The 15,785-nt window shown below is 41.0% G+C and overlaps 1 protein-coding gene across 1 annotated transcript in view; it reads left to right on the forward strand.

Annotated features, from left to right (window-relative positions):
- The window catches only part of pvrl2l (PVR cell adhesion molecule related 2 like), a 298,334-nt gene extending 287,076 nt beyond the window's left edge, over positions 1–11,258 (forward strand). The window contains exons 9-10 of the mRNA XM_030740538.1: positions 5,053–5,148; positions 7,241–11,258. Coding sequence (XP_030596398.1) covers positions 5,053–5,148; positions 7,241–7,426 — 282 coding nt within the window. The 3' untranslated portion in view covers positions 7,427–11,258. The remainder of the gene's footprint in view (positions 1–5,052; positions 5,149–7,240) is intronic.
- Positions 11,259–15,785: the final 4,527 nt, after the last annotated feature.

The following is a 15,785-nucleotide window of genomic DNA, read 5'->3' on the forward strand; positions in this document are numbered from 1 at the left end:
TAGCTTGGTTTTTCGTAAAGAGGTCCATTAGAGCACTCCTCTCCTCGCCGTGTCTCTTACTTTAGTCCATCACTCACATTTTGCATTGCTTGAGCCACCTTATGTAATGTGACTAAAACTCTGTAATTTTATGCTGATTAGATTGTATAAAAGACGTCTAAGAGGCTATAAATGCCTTGGCTGAAAGGAAGGTTCACAGGGTTCAACAGTGAAAGTTTATTAGGCATTTATAAAGCGCTGTCTGTGGAACATGACCAAATAACAGCATTATCTCTGCAGCTCTATATTTATGCACAACTCTTTGAGGCCACGTCCCGGTCAAGTCTTTTTCTTTCTTTTTTTTTTTTTTTACATTTTTCTTTCAAAGTTGCTATCAGAAGGAGATTTTCCATATCTGAGACAGTGTTCGTTTGATGCCTAATGATTGAATATTCCAGCCGTATGATCATGCTAATGCAAAATTTGAGGGAGCCACATCTAAAGTCTATGTTATCTTGTTAAAGAAAGATTCAAACTTTTAACTTTCATGGTTAGAACCAGCATTCCTATCACTTATGATAACCCTGTACTCACCAGAGGCCTGTAATTGAAATCCTGGGACAAGGCAGCTAAAACTGTGTTCATTGGGGTGTTCATCGAGAATGTAAAGAACCTGCAACGTGACTTGGAAGGAAAAAACAGAGGGAGTACATTTGTAATCCCTCATTAACCAGCACAATGGTGAAAGCTCACATTTAGTACGCTAACTCACAGTTGAATGTGAATTTTGCTGTAAACTGTGATGAATATTAACAACTATATGGGTCAGTTTTTTTTTACCAGGCCTTCATTTTCTTCATAAATTTCACCATGCTTGTCAGGACAATCTTCAGCAGACCAATCCCAGACTGCAGTAATTACTTTGGTGAGTGCAGCGTTATCATAATCGATAAAACCAGTTGAAAGAGCTTTAAAAGTCACCGTAATAAACTTCTTTAAAGTGGAACTGTGCAACAGGTCTGCAGCAGCGTCCATTCAAACAAATGAAAAAGCTATAAGCACTGACCAGATGTTTCTAGTGACATGTGAGCCAGCTTTGGGGGCATGCAGGTAAACAGTCTGTTACCCTTTAATCCACATGAACAATGATCAGCAGAGCCGGAGGTCCTGAAATGGATGTTTTTAGACCACAGTCTGGATATCAGGGCTACACCGGAGACAGGCAGAATCCGCTGATGGTTCCAGATTTATTGCCAGTTTCATCAGTTGCCAGAAATCAAACTGAGTTGCACAGAAACACAGGAGCCATAAGGCAGCCTGTTAACGATCTAATGTCTAAGTCTTCATAGGTGATAACCCCCCCCCACCCCACCCCACCCCTCTTTGGAGAAAACCTGAATGGAGATGTGAACGGTTTTTGATGTGTGTCTGTTTTAATGATTATTTTTCTTTGTTCTGTGATTACAGAGACTTTAATAACAGTTTAATAAAAGCAAAGATTACATTTTTCTTTGAGTTACAGTTAGAAATCATAAAACATAAAGATTTCACAGGACTCAGTGAAAAACTAAGGACACTCTTTGAATCAGTAGCTGGTTGAACCACAATCATTTGGCCCACTCTTCTATACAAACTTGCTTCAGTTCAGGTTTGCAGCTCTCTGAAGGCTCCACCACAGCTTTTCAGTCGGACCGAGGTCTGGGCCATTGTCACACCTTCATTTTTAATGCTTGGGGTCAGTGTCCTGTTGCACGACCCAGTTTCAGCCTAGCTTTAGCTGTCAGACAGGACTGGAATACTTTGGTATCCAGAGGAGTTCATGGGTGACTCAATGACTGCAGGGTGCTGAGGGCCAGTGGCTCCTGAACAAGCCCAAATCATCGCCCTCACAGCCGCTCTGACAGCTGTTCTGAGGTGTTTGTGCTGATATGCTGTATTTGGATGTATCCAAATGTGGCACTGTGCAGTATCTCCACTTTGGACTCATCTGTCCAGAAATCTCATGGTTTGATCAGATGCAGCTTTGCAAACTGAAGCTGCCATGTTCTTTCTCCTGGTAACACTTCTAGACAAGTCATACTCGTTCACTCTTCTTCTAATTTTTCTGTCACGAACTTTAACATTTAACCTGCTAACTGAGGCCTGCAGAGTCTGAGCTGGAGCTCTGAGGGTTTTGGTGATTTCAGTTTGTCCTCGTGGGTAAATTTGCTGGGACATCCCCTCCTGGGAAGGTTGTGGCATTATGTTAACACACACTTAAATTCTCCAGACCAGCAAACAGCCAAAACTTCAATCAATCAATTAATCATTTTCATTAGCTGCTACTTCCCCTCTGAATTCCTATGGAAGCAGGAAGGGTGTGGGTAGTTTTTCACTGCTCTGGGCTGGTTAAGGTTGGTGTTGTCACCAATGATGACTGAGACATCAGAGGGATAATCCCAGGCTAAGTACATGGATGGGCAAACACACTTTGGTCAAACAATGTTGTATTTTTCATTAACCTCCTGAGACTCTGCGTCCACATATGGGGACATTACATTTTGGCTTTGCTGCACCTTATACTTCATTGTGCTCAATAGTATTTTTTTTACTTTCTTAAGTCATGTTGTTTTTGTTGTGTTATGCTATAAAATAATCCCAGTTTCCACATCTGAGGACATCTTTTTTTCTCACAACTGTATGTAACAACCATGTAACAAAATACAACTTCCTGTTCAAAGAGGAAGCTTAGTATATATATATATATATATTTTTTTTTTTTTTCTTTCAGGTCCATCTAATCACAAATGTCTAGGAGAAATTGAAAATGCATCGCAAACAGGAGCTTGGGTCTCAGGAGGTTAAAAACTGAAATTAACTTCCACTTTTTGTTCCACACTTCTGTGCCTTTGGTTTGCTGTAGAACAATACAGCAGCAGGCTTATTTTATAAAAATCATTTAAAAAGTCACAGCCATGGTGATAATTATGGAGACTGCTGAGATAATTCAGGCAGACTATTGTCCTATATTAATATTACATGTATTTTTATAATCAGTCATTGAGCCTTTTCAAATGGAAAAAAGTACTCAGCTGTTTGGTATCATTGTTTGCTTCCCTTTCAAGAGAAGAAATGGAAAAGTTGAGTTTTCTGGGGGGATATGATGGTAAAAAATGAAAGGAGTAGGTCAGGTAAATCCATCAACTAATCTAATATTCCTGCGACCACAGCTAGAAAAATCTTCTTTGATTTTAATGTTTATGGTATCATAGTAACCTCCCTAAACCTAAAAGAGTACCCACCTCAGTCTGAGTATCGGTAGTGGTCAGACGGTGTGAAAAAGAACCAAGGAAAACTTCAAAATAGAGACAAGTACGGCCCCAGGATCAAGCTACAACAGAGTGGATGCACCTTCCATGGCTTCCTGAATGAAATGGGCTCCGTGGAAGGAGACCCCACTTTTGAAAGGGAAACATAAAAAAGCCGAGCCATTTGTTCAGATGCATGCCGACAGGGAGAATCTTCTTTGGACAGGAAAAACAAAATTAGAGCTTTTTGGTAAGTCGCATCAGCTCCATGTTCACAAAAGAAAGTTTTCAAAGAAAGATCAAAGAAAATCCTCCCTATGAAATATGGAAGAGGCTTACTCATGTTATAAGGTTGCTTTGCTGTGTCTGTCACAGGGCTGCTTCAATCTGTGCAGGCAGAGTGAAATCAGAGGAAAGACTAGTGCTTGTTGAGAAAAGGTCTCCAGCTGTCTGAGTCACAGTTCAGTGATTGTCCAACAAGCTAATGTCCCAAAATGTACGTCTTAAAGCACCATAGATATGAATGAAACACTGAGTCCTGATTTTTAATGTCTTGCTGATGTTTTGGAAATGCAGGCGAGCTGCTCTTTGGTACCGATGCCGATGATACTTTGGTCATGGCAAAAGTGCCAACTGTCATGGTGGCATGATGCCACATTTGAAAGTGCTGTCAAGAAGATGCAAGAATAACAAAAACACATGCAACCCAGGCCCACTCGTATCATCTGTGCTGTAGAAAAATGAGGAACCTGCTTCAGTTTCCAACCAAAGATTACGTATGGAAACACTGGAGATATGTGGATTTATGCTCTTTGCAACAGCAATAGCTTCTAAGTACCGTGACAAAGGGTATGTGAAGGCTGCTGCTTCTGACAGAGTGCCAGTCTCTGGATGTACTGGAGGTGAAGCTGCAGCTGAAACAAAGCGTCCGTGAAAGCTGGGAGGACTGAAGTTTGGTCCAGAGGAGTCAAAGTGGACTTCAAAGTTCAGCCTCATTAAAGGGTATAAAAAAATACAAAAAAGCTTTGATTGCAGTAATTATTGCTTTAAAAAAGGTGAGCTCAGAAATCTCTGGCTAAGCTTCCTGAATCTTCCATAACTGCCACTTTCATTTAAAAGAATTTAATATTAAAATCAAAAGAAAATTCTCTCAATGATTGATTGATTGAACACGTGGAACCCAATTACTTTTGGCGATTTCAACTAATTTCAGAGGAAATTATGATTATTTTAAGGGCACCAATAATTGTAAGGCTGCAATAACAAAAAAGTGAAGAATGGCTTTAACTGTGTGTGTGTGTGAGACTGTGTTATTCTCTCAGAGGTTACACTGTAACAGTGTTTCACTGTAACACTATAACACTATAACACTGTTACAATGTAACACTATAACAGTGTACAGTGTTACAGTGTAACACTGTTATAGTGTTATAGTGTTATAGTGTTACAGTGAAACAGTGTAACACTATAACACTGTTTCACTATAACACTGTAACACTGTTTCACTGTAACAGTATAACACTATAACAGTGGTACACTGTAACACTGTTATAGTGTTATAGTGTTACACTGTAACAGTGTTATAGTGTTACATTGAAACATAGTAACACTATAACACTGTAACACTGTTTCACTGTAACAGTATAACACTATAACAGTGTTACACTGTAACACTGTTATAGTGTTATAGTGTTACAGTGAAACAGTGTAACACTATAACACTGTTTTACTGCTCTGTCTCTGTTTTGTTCTCTTCCCTGTGTTGATGTGGTTTCTGTGCTTGCAGCTCAACAAGCCATCAGAGCCTCCCACAGCCACAGAGACAGCGCCTCTCAGCCCAGGAGAGGTTTACTACGAGCCCACAGGGGGAGAGCCTGTCACTGTAACTATAACACACACACAAACACGCACACAGACACAAAAGCATGTTTTGCTCACTGACACTCAGCCACAGTAGGCTTCATATCTGTTTGGACAGCTACACACTGTTGTGGGGACCTCATGGTGTTTTCACTTTGTACCAATCAATCAGCTGTTATTAATATTAAGCTATGACTTATTACATGAACTTCAGGAAATGGGATTCAAATTAAATCTAAAACTTAAAGTCTTCACAGCTTGCTGTGATAACCCATAATCCCTCTGCTATGTAAATGAGTTGTGATAATTACTTATGAGACATTTTGTAGTCTTCAGGTCATCTGATTTACATACATTATTAATGATCACATACAGTTAAATCCAAAAGTATTGAGATCCCTTCACTTTCTGCACACTTTAGTTTCAAATGGATACAATTGTACTTTTTGCCCTTTAGTCCATGCTTAATATAATAATGACAAAGTAGAAGCCTGCATTTACGTTAAGTATTCATACCTTTATTTGACTGTAGAAGCAGAAATGACTGCTCTGAGTTTCCTGTCACACCTGGATTTAGCCCGATGGCAGATCCATGTAAGCTCAGACTGAAGGAGAAGCAGGTCCAGGTCTCTCCTGTGCTTTAGGGATTGAAGTTTGGTCTTTACCTGTCCCACTTAATGACAGAGATTCACACGTGTACCAAAACTTAACCAACACAGTGTGTTGGTGTGATTGTTTGGGTGAAACATCACCCCAGCCTCGGGCCAAGTGCACTCCTTAAAAGGGTTTCTTCAAAGACTTTTCTGTGGCTCATTCATCCCTCCCTCTTACTGCCCTCTATTTCTGCCCCCAAAGTTCAATAGTTGTCTCATTAGATGCTTTCAGAGTGCATTAAATGCCATTTGGCAGACTCTGAACAGGCTGTGCCTTATACTCCAGAGTGGCTTGTCTAGCTTCTCCACCCCTAAGATCTAATTAATAAATTGCTTAGATGGAGATATTTTACTGCAGGTTCTTCTGTGTCTGCAGAGCACAAAGCTCTCCAAGAACCAAAGGTTAGTGGGTTCTATTCTGTGAATCATTGTGAAGTTCTTGTTAGAGCACAGAAGTGGTTCTCCATTAGGCAGCAACGAATCTGTCTGCAGTTCTTTGGACTGCATGTGTTGGTTGTTGCAGTGTAATTTGTGAGATCTAACATAGAAGAATGTATCCATTCAGCTGGATTTAGCACAGGTGGAATCAAATCAAGTATTATTTCAACAAGCAGGACCCCAACAAGTGTTGGACATCCATGGAAGTTGTTTTGTGTGCTGTCTGATTGGTCAGTCATGACCTTTAAAAGATGTCACCTTATGTTGAATTCAGTTACAAAGTGAGATGTAAAAGGTTTTCTTTATTGCCCCTGAGAAAGACTTGTAAAAAAAGATTTAGATATCTTTCTCCAGATGTCAACAAGCATGGGTCTGAATTCTTTGTTGTTACACATTATTAGGTTTAGACTGATGAGCAAAAACTGGCCTTTTTTTTTTTTATTAAAATGAAATCACCAGCACCAGCTATGCTCATATTTTTAATGGACAGAATTACTAGGTGGAGCTAAGAGGCAGACAGCTTCCACATTGGTGGCCTCAGGATCTCATCTCTGCCTTTTGCAGGTCAGGTGGGCCTGTTGGCTTCTTTAAGTGGTGGCCTCCAGCTCGCACTAGAGCGGCTCACAGCCAAGTGCGAAGCAGCGGGAATGAGAATTAGCACCTGCAAGTCTGAGGGTCCCAGCCAGAAAAGAGTGGAGTGCCCACTCAGGGTTTTGGGGGTGTTCAAGTATCTCAGGGTCCTGTTCTTGAGTGAGGGAAGAGGGGAGGGGACACTGACAGATGTACTGGAGCAGCATTCACACTGATGTGGATGTTGTACCAGTCTGTTGTGGTGAAGAGACAGCTGAGTGTTACCAGTCGATCTGCATCCCTACCCTCACCGATGGTCACGAGCTCTGAGTGCTGACCTAAAGAACCAGACTGCAGATACAAGCAGCAGAATGAGCTTTCTCCAGAGGGAGGAGGGCGTCTCCCTCAGAGACAGTAACAGGATAATAAACCTGTCTGTGTTTATCTCTGCAGAACTTGGACGATGAGACCACCGGCGCCCTGAACGGCAGAGCCCCTCCAGTCAAATATGACAACGAGCACAAAGACCACGCAGCGGACGGTCACCACGGCAATGATTTGGATTCATCCAATCACGAGGCGCCAACTGCCAACATTTCTCGTGGCGAGAGCTTTGTGTCTCCTGCCATGTATGTGTAGCCTTGGCAACCAGAACACCACATCACAGGCGTGCGGGCGAGTGCCAGGTCACCCAAATTAGCATGAAAAGTAAAGGCAAGCACACGTTTCCACCCTTTTATCGTTCAAACCTTTTAAAGTTTAAGAAGTTTTAAGCCACACATGCCGAATGTTTTGAGTTTGTTTTTATTCACTTTTCTTATTTAGTGGGTTTAAATATCTCCTCACCATATAAATAATTTGTTTTTGATTTTGTTGTAATGGTACTTGAGACAACGAAGAATTCGCTCGGTTCAAATCCAAACAGCCTGTTTTTGTTTGATTATTTTTATTTTTTAACCTCAGCCAAGTGGACCATCATCACCATTATCTCCCAGAAAACCTGAAAGTACCATGCAGCACATCAATACTGGACACACACACACACACACACACACACACACACACACACACACACACACACACACACACACACACACACAGAGCCAGTAAAATCACTTTAAATGAGAAAACTTTTACAGTAATTTAAAAAGTTAATTACACCATGAAGAGCTTGTGTAATGTCAGTATGCTAATAAGCAACAAATGAGTATAATGTGTTTTACTTGTGTGTAGTCTCTGCAAATTGTTTGATTCACTATCAAATACAATATGCAACATCTTGTGCAATGACCACACAGTCAGAAAGTGATTATTATACGAGAGGCTGCCGGTCCCGAGCTCCTCTCCTCTCATCTGTGGGAAGTAATTTTCACTCTAAGTACAGATGAAACACCAGGCAGCAGCAGAGGTACTACAGCAGGAGTAAAAATACCGCCTGTGAAATCCGTTCAGAGCACTCCTGTTTTTGTTGAGTTTGAATTAGTGGAAGCTGAATTCGCCCCAGGAAGTCCAAAGCCTGATCATCTGGCTCTCCAGGCAGCTTCATTAATCGCTCGAGACGTTTCGCAATATTTCGCTTATTTATCAAGTCCTAAAATAACTGTAAAGGGAAAAATCTCATCCTTGGCCAGGCTACGGTCCAATACAGCAGTATTCCACTTTATTATGTTGTCAAAGGGCCTCATCTGTCCCTGCAACTGTCAGAGCAGCGGGGCTGCTCGTTAGCACTAACGAAGGGGAAGTGACATCGTTTTCAAGCTCTGTAACCTGGCAACATCACATAATTTAAAGTCCATGATTCATATTTGTTCTTGTTAATTGCAACAGTTGGTAAGACTTGAAGAAGTGAAAGACAGGCTAAAGAAAAGCACACTCTGTGGGTTTTCTCACACACACAAATAAAAAGCCTCCACACATTTTTGTTTTCAGTCTTTAATCAATCACACTGTTAAGGTTTGGGAAACATTACAAGGAATGTATTACAAAATGTGTAAATGCTCAACATATATTAGAAGGATACTGCCATTACAGCCATTTTATACCATTAGGATGGCCATAGAGTCTGATATATGCGGATCATTTGGCACATGTAGAAAATATGCAGTCTGCAGTTTATCCCAGAGCCAACCTGAGCAACACGAGGTGAGCAACAACTATGCCTTCAGGCTGAATCCAAAATTGGTCTTCACAGATGTCAGATGATGGTACCAAATCATGAATAGTGTAAATAGTATTGATAATATTGATGAATAATATATTGTTGGTGAAATGTGTACACATCAAAAAATAAACCAGTGTAAGTGTCATCAGTGCCTCTGTACAGGGGATGGAAGTTTGTTAAATGTCAATGAGCGACTAAAAAAAAAACAAAGTGTATAATATTAATATTTTGCTTTTCACGGGTGCATCAAAGGTGTCACTTAATCCTAAAATGTTTTGAGTATCTAAAAAAATGGTGTGGATTTTACTCCGTGTTCATATTACTCTGCATGGCATGATCGGTGGCTTGTTGAAACACTTTCCCAAGGCTGTTTGCAGAATAATCTTCATTTGTAATAACATTTCTGAATGTCTCAAAAGAAAGCTGTTTTCATCTCTGTCTCAATGCGTCTGTCACAACCACGCACACCACGAGTCCAATCTAAGTTGAGAGAGCGGGATGTTTTTTGTTTTTATTTTCCCTTCTTTTTGTCTCGTGACGGCTCCGCGGGCTGCCGCTTTTTATCTCGAGCGCTAATCCCAGAATGCAGTCAGCATGAAATCGCCATCGCCGCCGAGTTCAGCACACAAAAATCTTGACCTCTTGTTTCAGAGCTTGAGCCGCACAGATCTCTCTGCGCGCTCATGTTTGAGTGTCGGGGTGCAGGCAGTTGATAAACTGCAGATTTTTCAGCAGGTATGAAAGTTAATGGAGGTGTCAGACAGACACGGGTGGGAACAGAAGGCAGAGAGATGCAGTTCATGGTGGAGTAATAATATCAGATCAAGGAGGACGGAGAAAATTAAAACAATAAAGCAGAAAAATTATCACAGCTTTCAGTTTTTGCAAAAATGAAATGAATTTTGTTGACAATCATTTATTTTATTTATCTTATTCATTATAAAGCGCTCATTTATGCTGCAGTGTAAGCGCTTTGAGTGCTCATATCTGAGTAGAAAAGCGCTATATAAGAACTAGTCCATTTACCATTTACCATGCTAACTGAAATCCTGCTACATTGTTGCTCTTTCCCAACAGAGACGCGTGTTCTGCTGATTACGTGGAGAGTTTTCATAATGCAGCACATTGTGGAAATTAGCCGATATGCTAGCTTCAGTATTTATTTATCTCATATCATGTTTGTGTGCTGAATCAGGACAGATGGGGTAAAGACGGGACGTCTGCAGCAGCAAATGCTGCTAAAGTTTGTCCCACTGAGATGTTTATTTGCAGTACAGGAAATATCTGCATGCTGCACGGGCCTATTTCCATATTTTAGTAGAGTCGCGCCACATTAATAAGTATACGGCTTTTTGACTCGCTGATATGATGCAGTGTCAGACAATCATATATGATGTATTTTACAGCCCCACCGCAGAAGCAAACTGTCATGAAGGGAATTCACTGTAATGCTTTTTGTCCCTAAATTATTTTCAGAAAATGAATGAATATTTAGTTTCCTGTGGATTTATTGTGTTTAATGTCTTAGCCGGCGGGCTGTTCTTCAGAGATTGAGCAAAAGGGAAAAGACAATCACTGGGACCCATTATATCAGAGACCAATGACTCAGCAAAGCTTTCAGACTCTGCCGTCTCATTTAAGGACCATTCAGTTTTACCCTTACGTTTAATAGAGCTGCTTCATTGTCAGGTATCTGGATTAGATTCTTCCCATTTCTAAGAATAGACGTGAAGCTGACTCATAGGATGGAAACTCCCACAAAGCATAATTCAGTTTACACAGCACGGCTCCACAGTTCTAAGATGGTGATCTGAGATGAGTGCAGTGATTTTACATGGATTATCAGTTAGATAAAGACTCTGGTTCCCCCCCTGTGAGAGCTGCAGTGCTGCCTCTTGGCCCAGGTGCTTTGCTCCATCTCCCGACTTCCTCACTTATTCGTTCAGTTCCAGAAACACAAGCTGTGAATGCGGCGGGAACGCCGTTCAGTCTCTGTTTTGTTTCTCCGATCTCTCGCTCATTCATCGTCACCGCTTCTCATCACGGAGCCAGACGTGCCTTCTTTATGTTATTTTTAGCTTCTCGCATTTCTTCTCTGAGCGATGAACAGATGATGAAACGGGGAAATACACAAACACAGTATGTGTTTGATAATGACAAAACAAAAACACTGGAGATCAAATCATTTTTGTGAGTGTTTATTGATTTTTCTATCATTTATTTTGTGTATCACAGATCAATTATCATTTTGTATGCTTTTTGGGAATCCTATTGTACATGTTTTACAACTCATTGTCTTGTCAAATAAAATGTAAAGCCAAAAAATTGGCAGCCTCGGTCATCATTACCTCTGAAAGCTGCAGGAGCAGGAATGGGTCCGAGCAGGTAAAGGTGTGGTAAACCCAAATATTGTGATTCATATCTTCATGATGTTTGTTAAGCTTCTGCTGATCTCTGAGCACAGTTAGAGAAATGGGCTGATGATAACAGAGTTATTACTGACATATCTCACAATCAGTATTTAACACATGTAAGTAACCACTGTGACATCACCAGCAGGGGGTATCAAGTTATCAGGTAATGACAGCAAGCTGCAATCATCAGTGGTACAGGCACAACACACATCTGCTAATTAGTGCTGAGCAACACTTTTTAAGGTACCCACCAAATTATTTCTACACTACAGAGTACCGACCACACCTTGAAGCTCTCTGAAACAAGCAGTTTTAACTTCTCCACATGTTATAGTCACCTTAAGCTATTGTTCTTCTGATTGGGGGCCCCTCAGACGGTTGGGCCAGGAAGTGGGTGGAGCTTTTGTGCTCACTGTCAGAGCTGTGCACCTGAAATGATCGTATGAAGGATGTCCCCTCTGAGAGTGAGCGTTTGGATTAGACTGATGTTTGGGCATTACGTGTACTCACACTCTGGTGATGTTTAACATGTAACAGTTTATATATGACAGAAAATAATGAAAAGCATAATTGGTCCAATTTAACAGTTAACTCTAACCAAGGTTCAAATCTGCTGCAATATCTTTTAAAAGGAAGCGTCAAACATCTGCACATCAAAGTGTCCTCAGACGAGACGCCGAACCTCAGACTCCCCCTGAGGCATCATCTGTGTGTGTGTGTGTGTGTGTGTGTGTGTGTGTGTGTGTGTGTGTGTGTGTGTGTGTGTGTGTGTGTGTGTGTGTGTCTGTCTGTGTCTGTGCGTGCATCAGAGGTAAAAAACATTTAAGGACCTGAACTGGTTCAGGAAGGAATTCTCCTTTTATCAACACTTTTATCACATATGTGTTACTCTGTATCTGAAGGACACATATTTAGTAGCAGGACACTCGATGCTCATTTTGTATTTTTGTAACAGCGTTCCTCTCCTAAGATGTGTCACCATGGAATTCATCTCAGAAAAAAATTGTTTTACCTTTGCCTATTGTGACATAAAAAGCAGGATATTTATTTAAATTAGTAATATCTGAATTAATGCTTTGGGATTAAATAGATCACAACGTGACATTAAAAAATACCAAGGGTCTAAATATTTAATAGTTTTTTGTGTTTTGAAGTGTGGGCCTGCAGTTGGTCAGAATGGCTCTTACACACAGAACACAGCACTGCATAAAAGTGTGTCAATAAGTGTAGCAGTAAAAAGTGATTTAAGAGTAGACGTGCTACATAAGTGCTCATCCATTAAAAACACATCAAAACATCACACCTTTAACACAAAATCAATAGACCTACACTAAGCACACAGTGCACCTTGTTTCAAACCCAAATTTAAGACTTGACTTTGAAGACCTGACTGTAGTAATAAATGTAGTAACAATGTAGTAACAATCTATTTTAATGTGATTGAGATTAAATGCTCACTTTCCACCATTTAAATCAGTGTTTCGCTTTTATATTAACAACTGTCATCGGGTGGAGCTGATTTGAAGCCGCTGTGAGCGCCAGCTGCAAAGTAACGAGTGTTTTGATAAACAAAATCTGACTCTGAGACATATTCTGCTCTGTTCATCAGATTTTAGAGGTCTGTGCTGTGGCAGCAGGTCTGCACTTTATTTTAAGCATATAGTGTGGCTTCTGCTGAGCCCTGTCAGATCAAATGAGATGAGACACACTCATTGTCAGCGAGCATTTGTTCACTTTTGTGGCTAATTAACCATATCTTAAGTTCATCCTGGTCCCTGCTGGGCTCTGGTTTTGACACAGATATAAAGTGAATGAGGAGAGGGTCAGGCATCAGATGCTGTTTAATTCAAATCAGGCTGAGACGCGCGCTGTCATGTGATGGACGGCCACAATACATTTTTAACAGCATGGATGATGAAACCACAAGGCCAGAGCTACTGTGGAGAAGCTTAGCATTGACTTGATTTATGTTTCCCATCCAGCGACATGAGGAAATCAGTCAAAGCTGACGTATCTGGCATCTGAAGCTTGATTTTGACAAGCCTTTGATGGATAATGCAGCTCCACAATTTGTCTGTGTCCTAAAAAATTAGACTGGATGTTAAACTGGGGAGCAGCAGAAAGTTTGAGGCAGGTATTTATTTGATACCATAGCACAGGACGTATGCAGGCTGTGCAGACTTTTATCCATAGAGACAAAACTGCACCCCACAGAGGCCCGGTGCTCACGTGGACCCACAGCTTCTATCGTTTCAATCTGACATATTTGCTCCAATAACATTCAGACCACAAGTCTCCAAAAATGTGAATTATTAATGAAAATAACTTTATTTGTAAAGTACTGTTCAAAACATAGAGTTACAAAGTGCCTCACAGTTACAGCCTCATATAAGTGACACCATGTGGTTAGACCTTCATACACATGTCTATACACACAAATAGTTTCAAACTATGATCCAGGTCAAAGGGGAGAGATTCATCGAACCTGTAAAAATGTGATTTCAGCAGATTCACAGACTCGGCCGACCTGATTGGCTCTTCCAGAGTTTGGGCGCCATAACCTCAAAAGCACGATGGCGTCTGGTCTTAAAGTTTGAGTGTGGAGCAGATGGAGACCCTGGTTAGAGGCCGGCTGCAGTGATGAGGGGATCTTAAAGAGGATTCAGAAACCTGAGTTCCAGTAATGAAGGTGGGAGAAATTTAAAGTGTGAACTCATGAATGACAATGAAGGTTTGAGTTTGGTGTAAACGAGGCTGTCTGTACCCATTTCTGTTCAGCTCCTCTGACAGCACAGCGCTCACCACGGTGTTTGTTTATTTACCCACTCAGCCTTTGGGTTCATGAATGCAGCATTTAGTCTGGATCTGGGTTCGGTTTCAGTGCGTGCACCAGTGTTTTTATTTTCACCTTCACGTGAATATCTATTTGTTAGAGTTTACAAGCAGCTTGGGTTAAAATATGTCGTTAGCTTTAGACTCATTAGACTCATTTTCCACCCCTATGGCTGATGATTCCAGCCAACATTTTACATGCAATGAGCCCAAAACAGTGAACTTCAGCCTTGGTTTAAACCAAGTGAGTATAGGCTGATTTTATTCTGCAATAACAGAGACAGGTTAGTACCTTTGGCTTTTAGGGGAGTGAGAGGAGGTGTTGGGAGGATGGCCTAATTTTGGAGACATAATATGAAGTTAATACAGTCATGTGAGAGGTAAGTACACCCCATTATTCAGCAGCTTATAGAATGACCTTTACCAGCAGTAATTTGAAGTAATTGTTTTCTTACTTTCTCAGTGTGGAGGAATTTTGGCCCACTCTTCTTTACAGTGTAGCTTCAGTTCATTGAGGTTTGCAGACACTTGTTTATGTACAGAGCTCTTAAGCCTGGATTATACTGTGCTACGGACACAGACAGTAATCATTCCTGTCATACTTCACTGAAGTCCACCACCTGGAGTGTCTGATTAGTTGATGCATTGTAATGGAAAGTCTGAGCAGGTGAGTCTGTGCAGTGACCAAAAAACAAGAAGGTGGACATCCACACAAACCCTGAAGCTCACCTATTAACTACAAATACATGTCACTCAAACCCACGCAGACCTGTGAGGACCAGACTGGAGGTCACAGAACATGTACTCACTGCCTTTAAGTATTTCACATGTTACCATAGAAACATTGCATCGTATGAAGTCTTCTCTTTGTGCCCTGTTTTGTGTGTTTTGTGTGTGTGTGTGATATTAGCTTTTAGCCACAGTTGGTGGACGAGTGTGTTAAAGTGCACATTGGTGGGATGGCTGAGGATCCGGCTGACCCCAGAATTAGCTGTGCCGCTCCTGCAGTCTCTCATTTTCTTCCTTTCAGGTTAGATGAGCCTGACCTTTGGCGTTGGTGACGGTGTGACAGGCTTAGTGCTGAAGCAGGAGAAACATCACACCTGCATCATTACTGAGAATCTGTTCTTAATAATGTGGCGTGTCTTAAAACAATGCAACAAGTGCCTCAATAGATTTGCTGTACTTCAATTAATTTCAATTTATAATTTTGATTAAACTTTAATTAAGTTTACTTTTACGCACTAAATGCAGCCTGTGTTTTCAGCTCACCACCTACAGCCTGCAATTATTCACACTAATGAAACCACTTACTGCACAGTTTCCCAGTGCCATGAGTGAGAAGTAGATTTAAGAAAAGGTGGAGGAAGAGCAATGATTGCTGAGATGAAGAGAGAGAGAAAAGGTCTGTGATTGAGAGTAGGGACGTGAGAATGGGAAAGTAGCGAAATTGCAAGATAGAGGGATTAGTGTAAGCAGGTAGAGAGGTAGACTCAAAGAGATTAAGAGAGTCAGATAGACAGAGGGAGTGTGAATCAATGAGGTAGTCAATAGCGAGTGGGAGAGATGTGATGAGAGAGAAAAATGGGAT

This window comes from Archocentrus centrarchus, chromosome 11 (assembly GCF_007364275.1).
Source record: "Archocentrus centrarchus isolate MPI-CPG fArcCen1 chromosome 11, fArcCen1, whole genome shotgun sequence".
Classification (NCBI taxonomy): domain Eukaryota; kingdom Metazoa; phylum Chordata; class Actinopteri; order Cichliformes; family Cichlidae; genus Archocentrus; species Archocentrus centrarchus.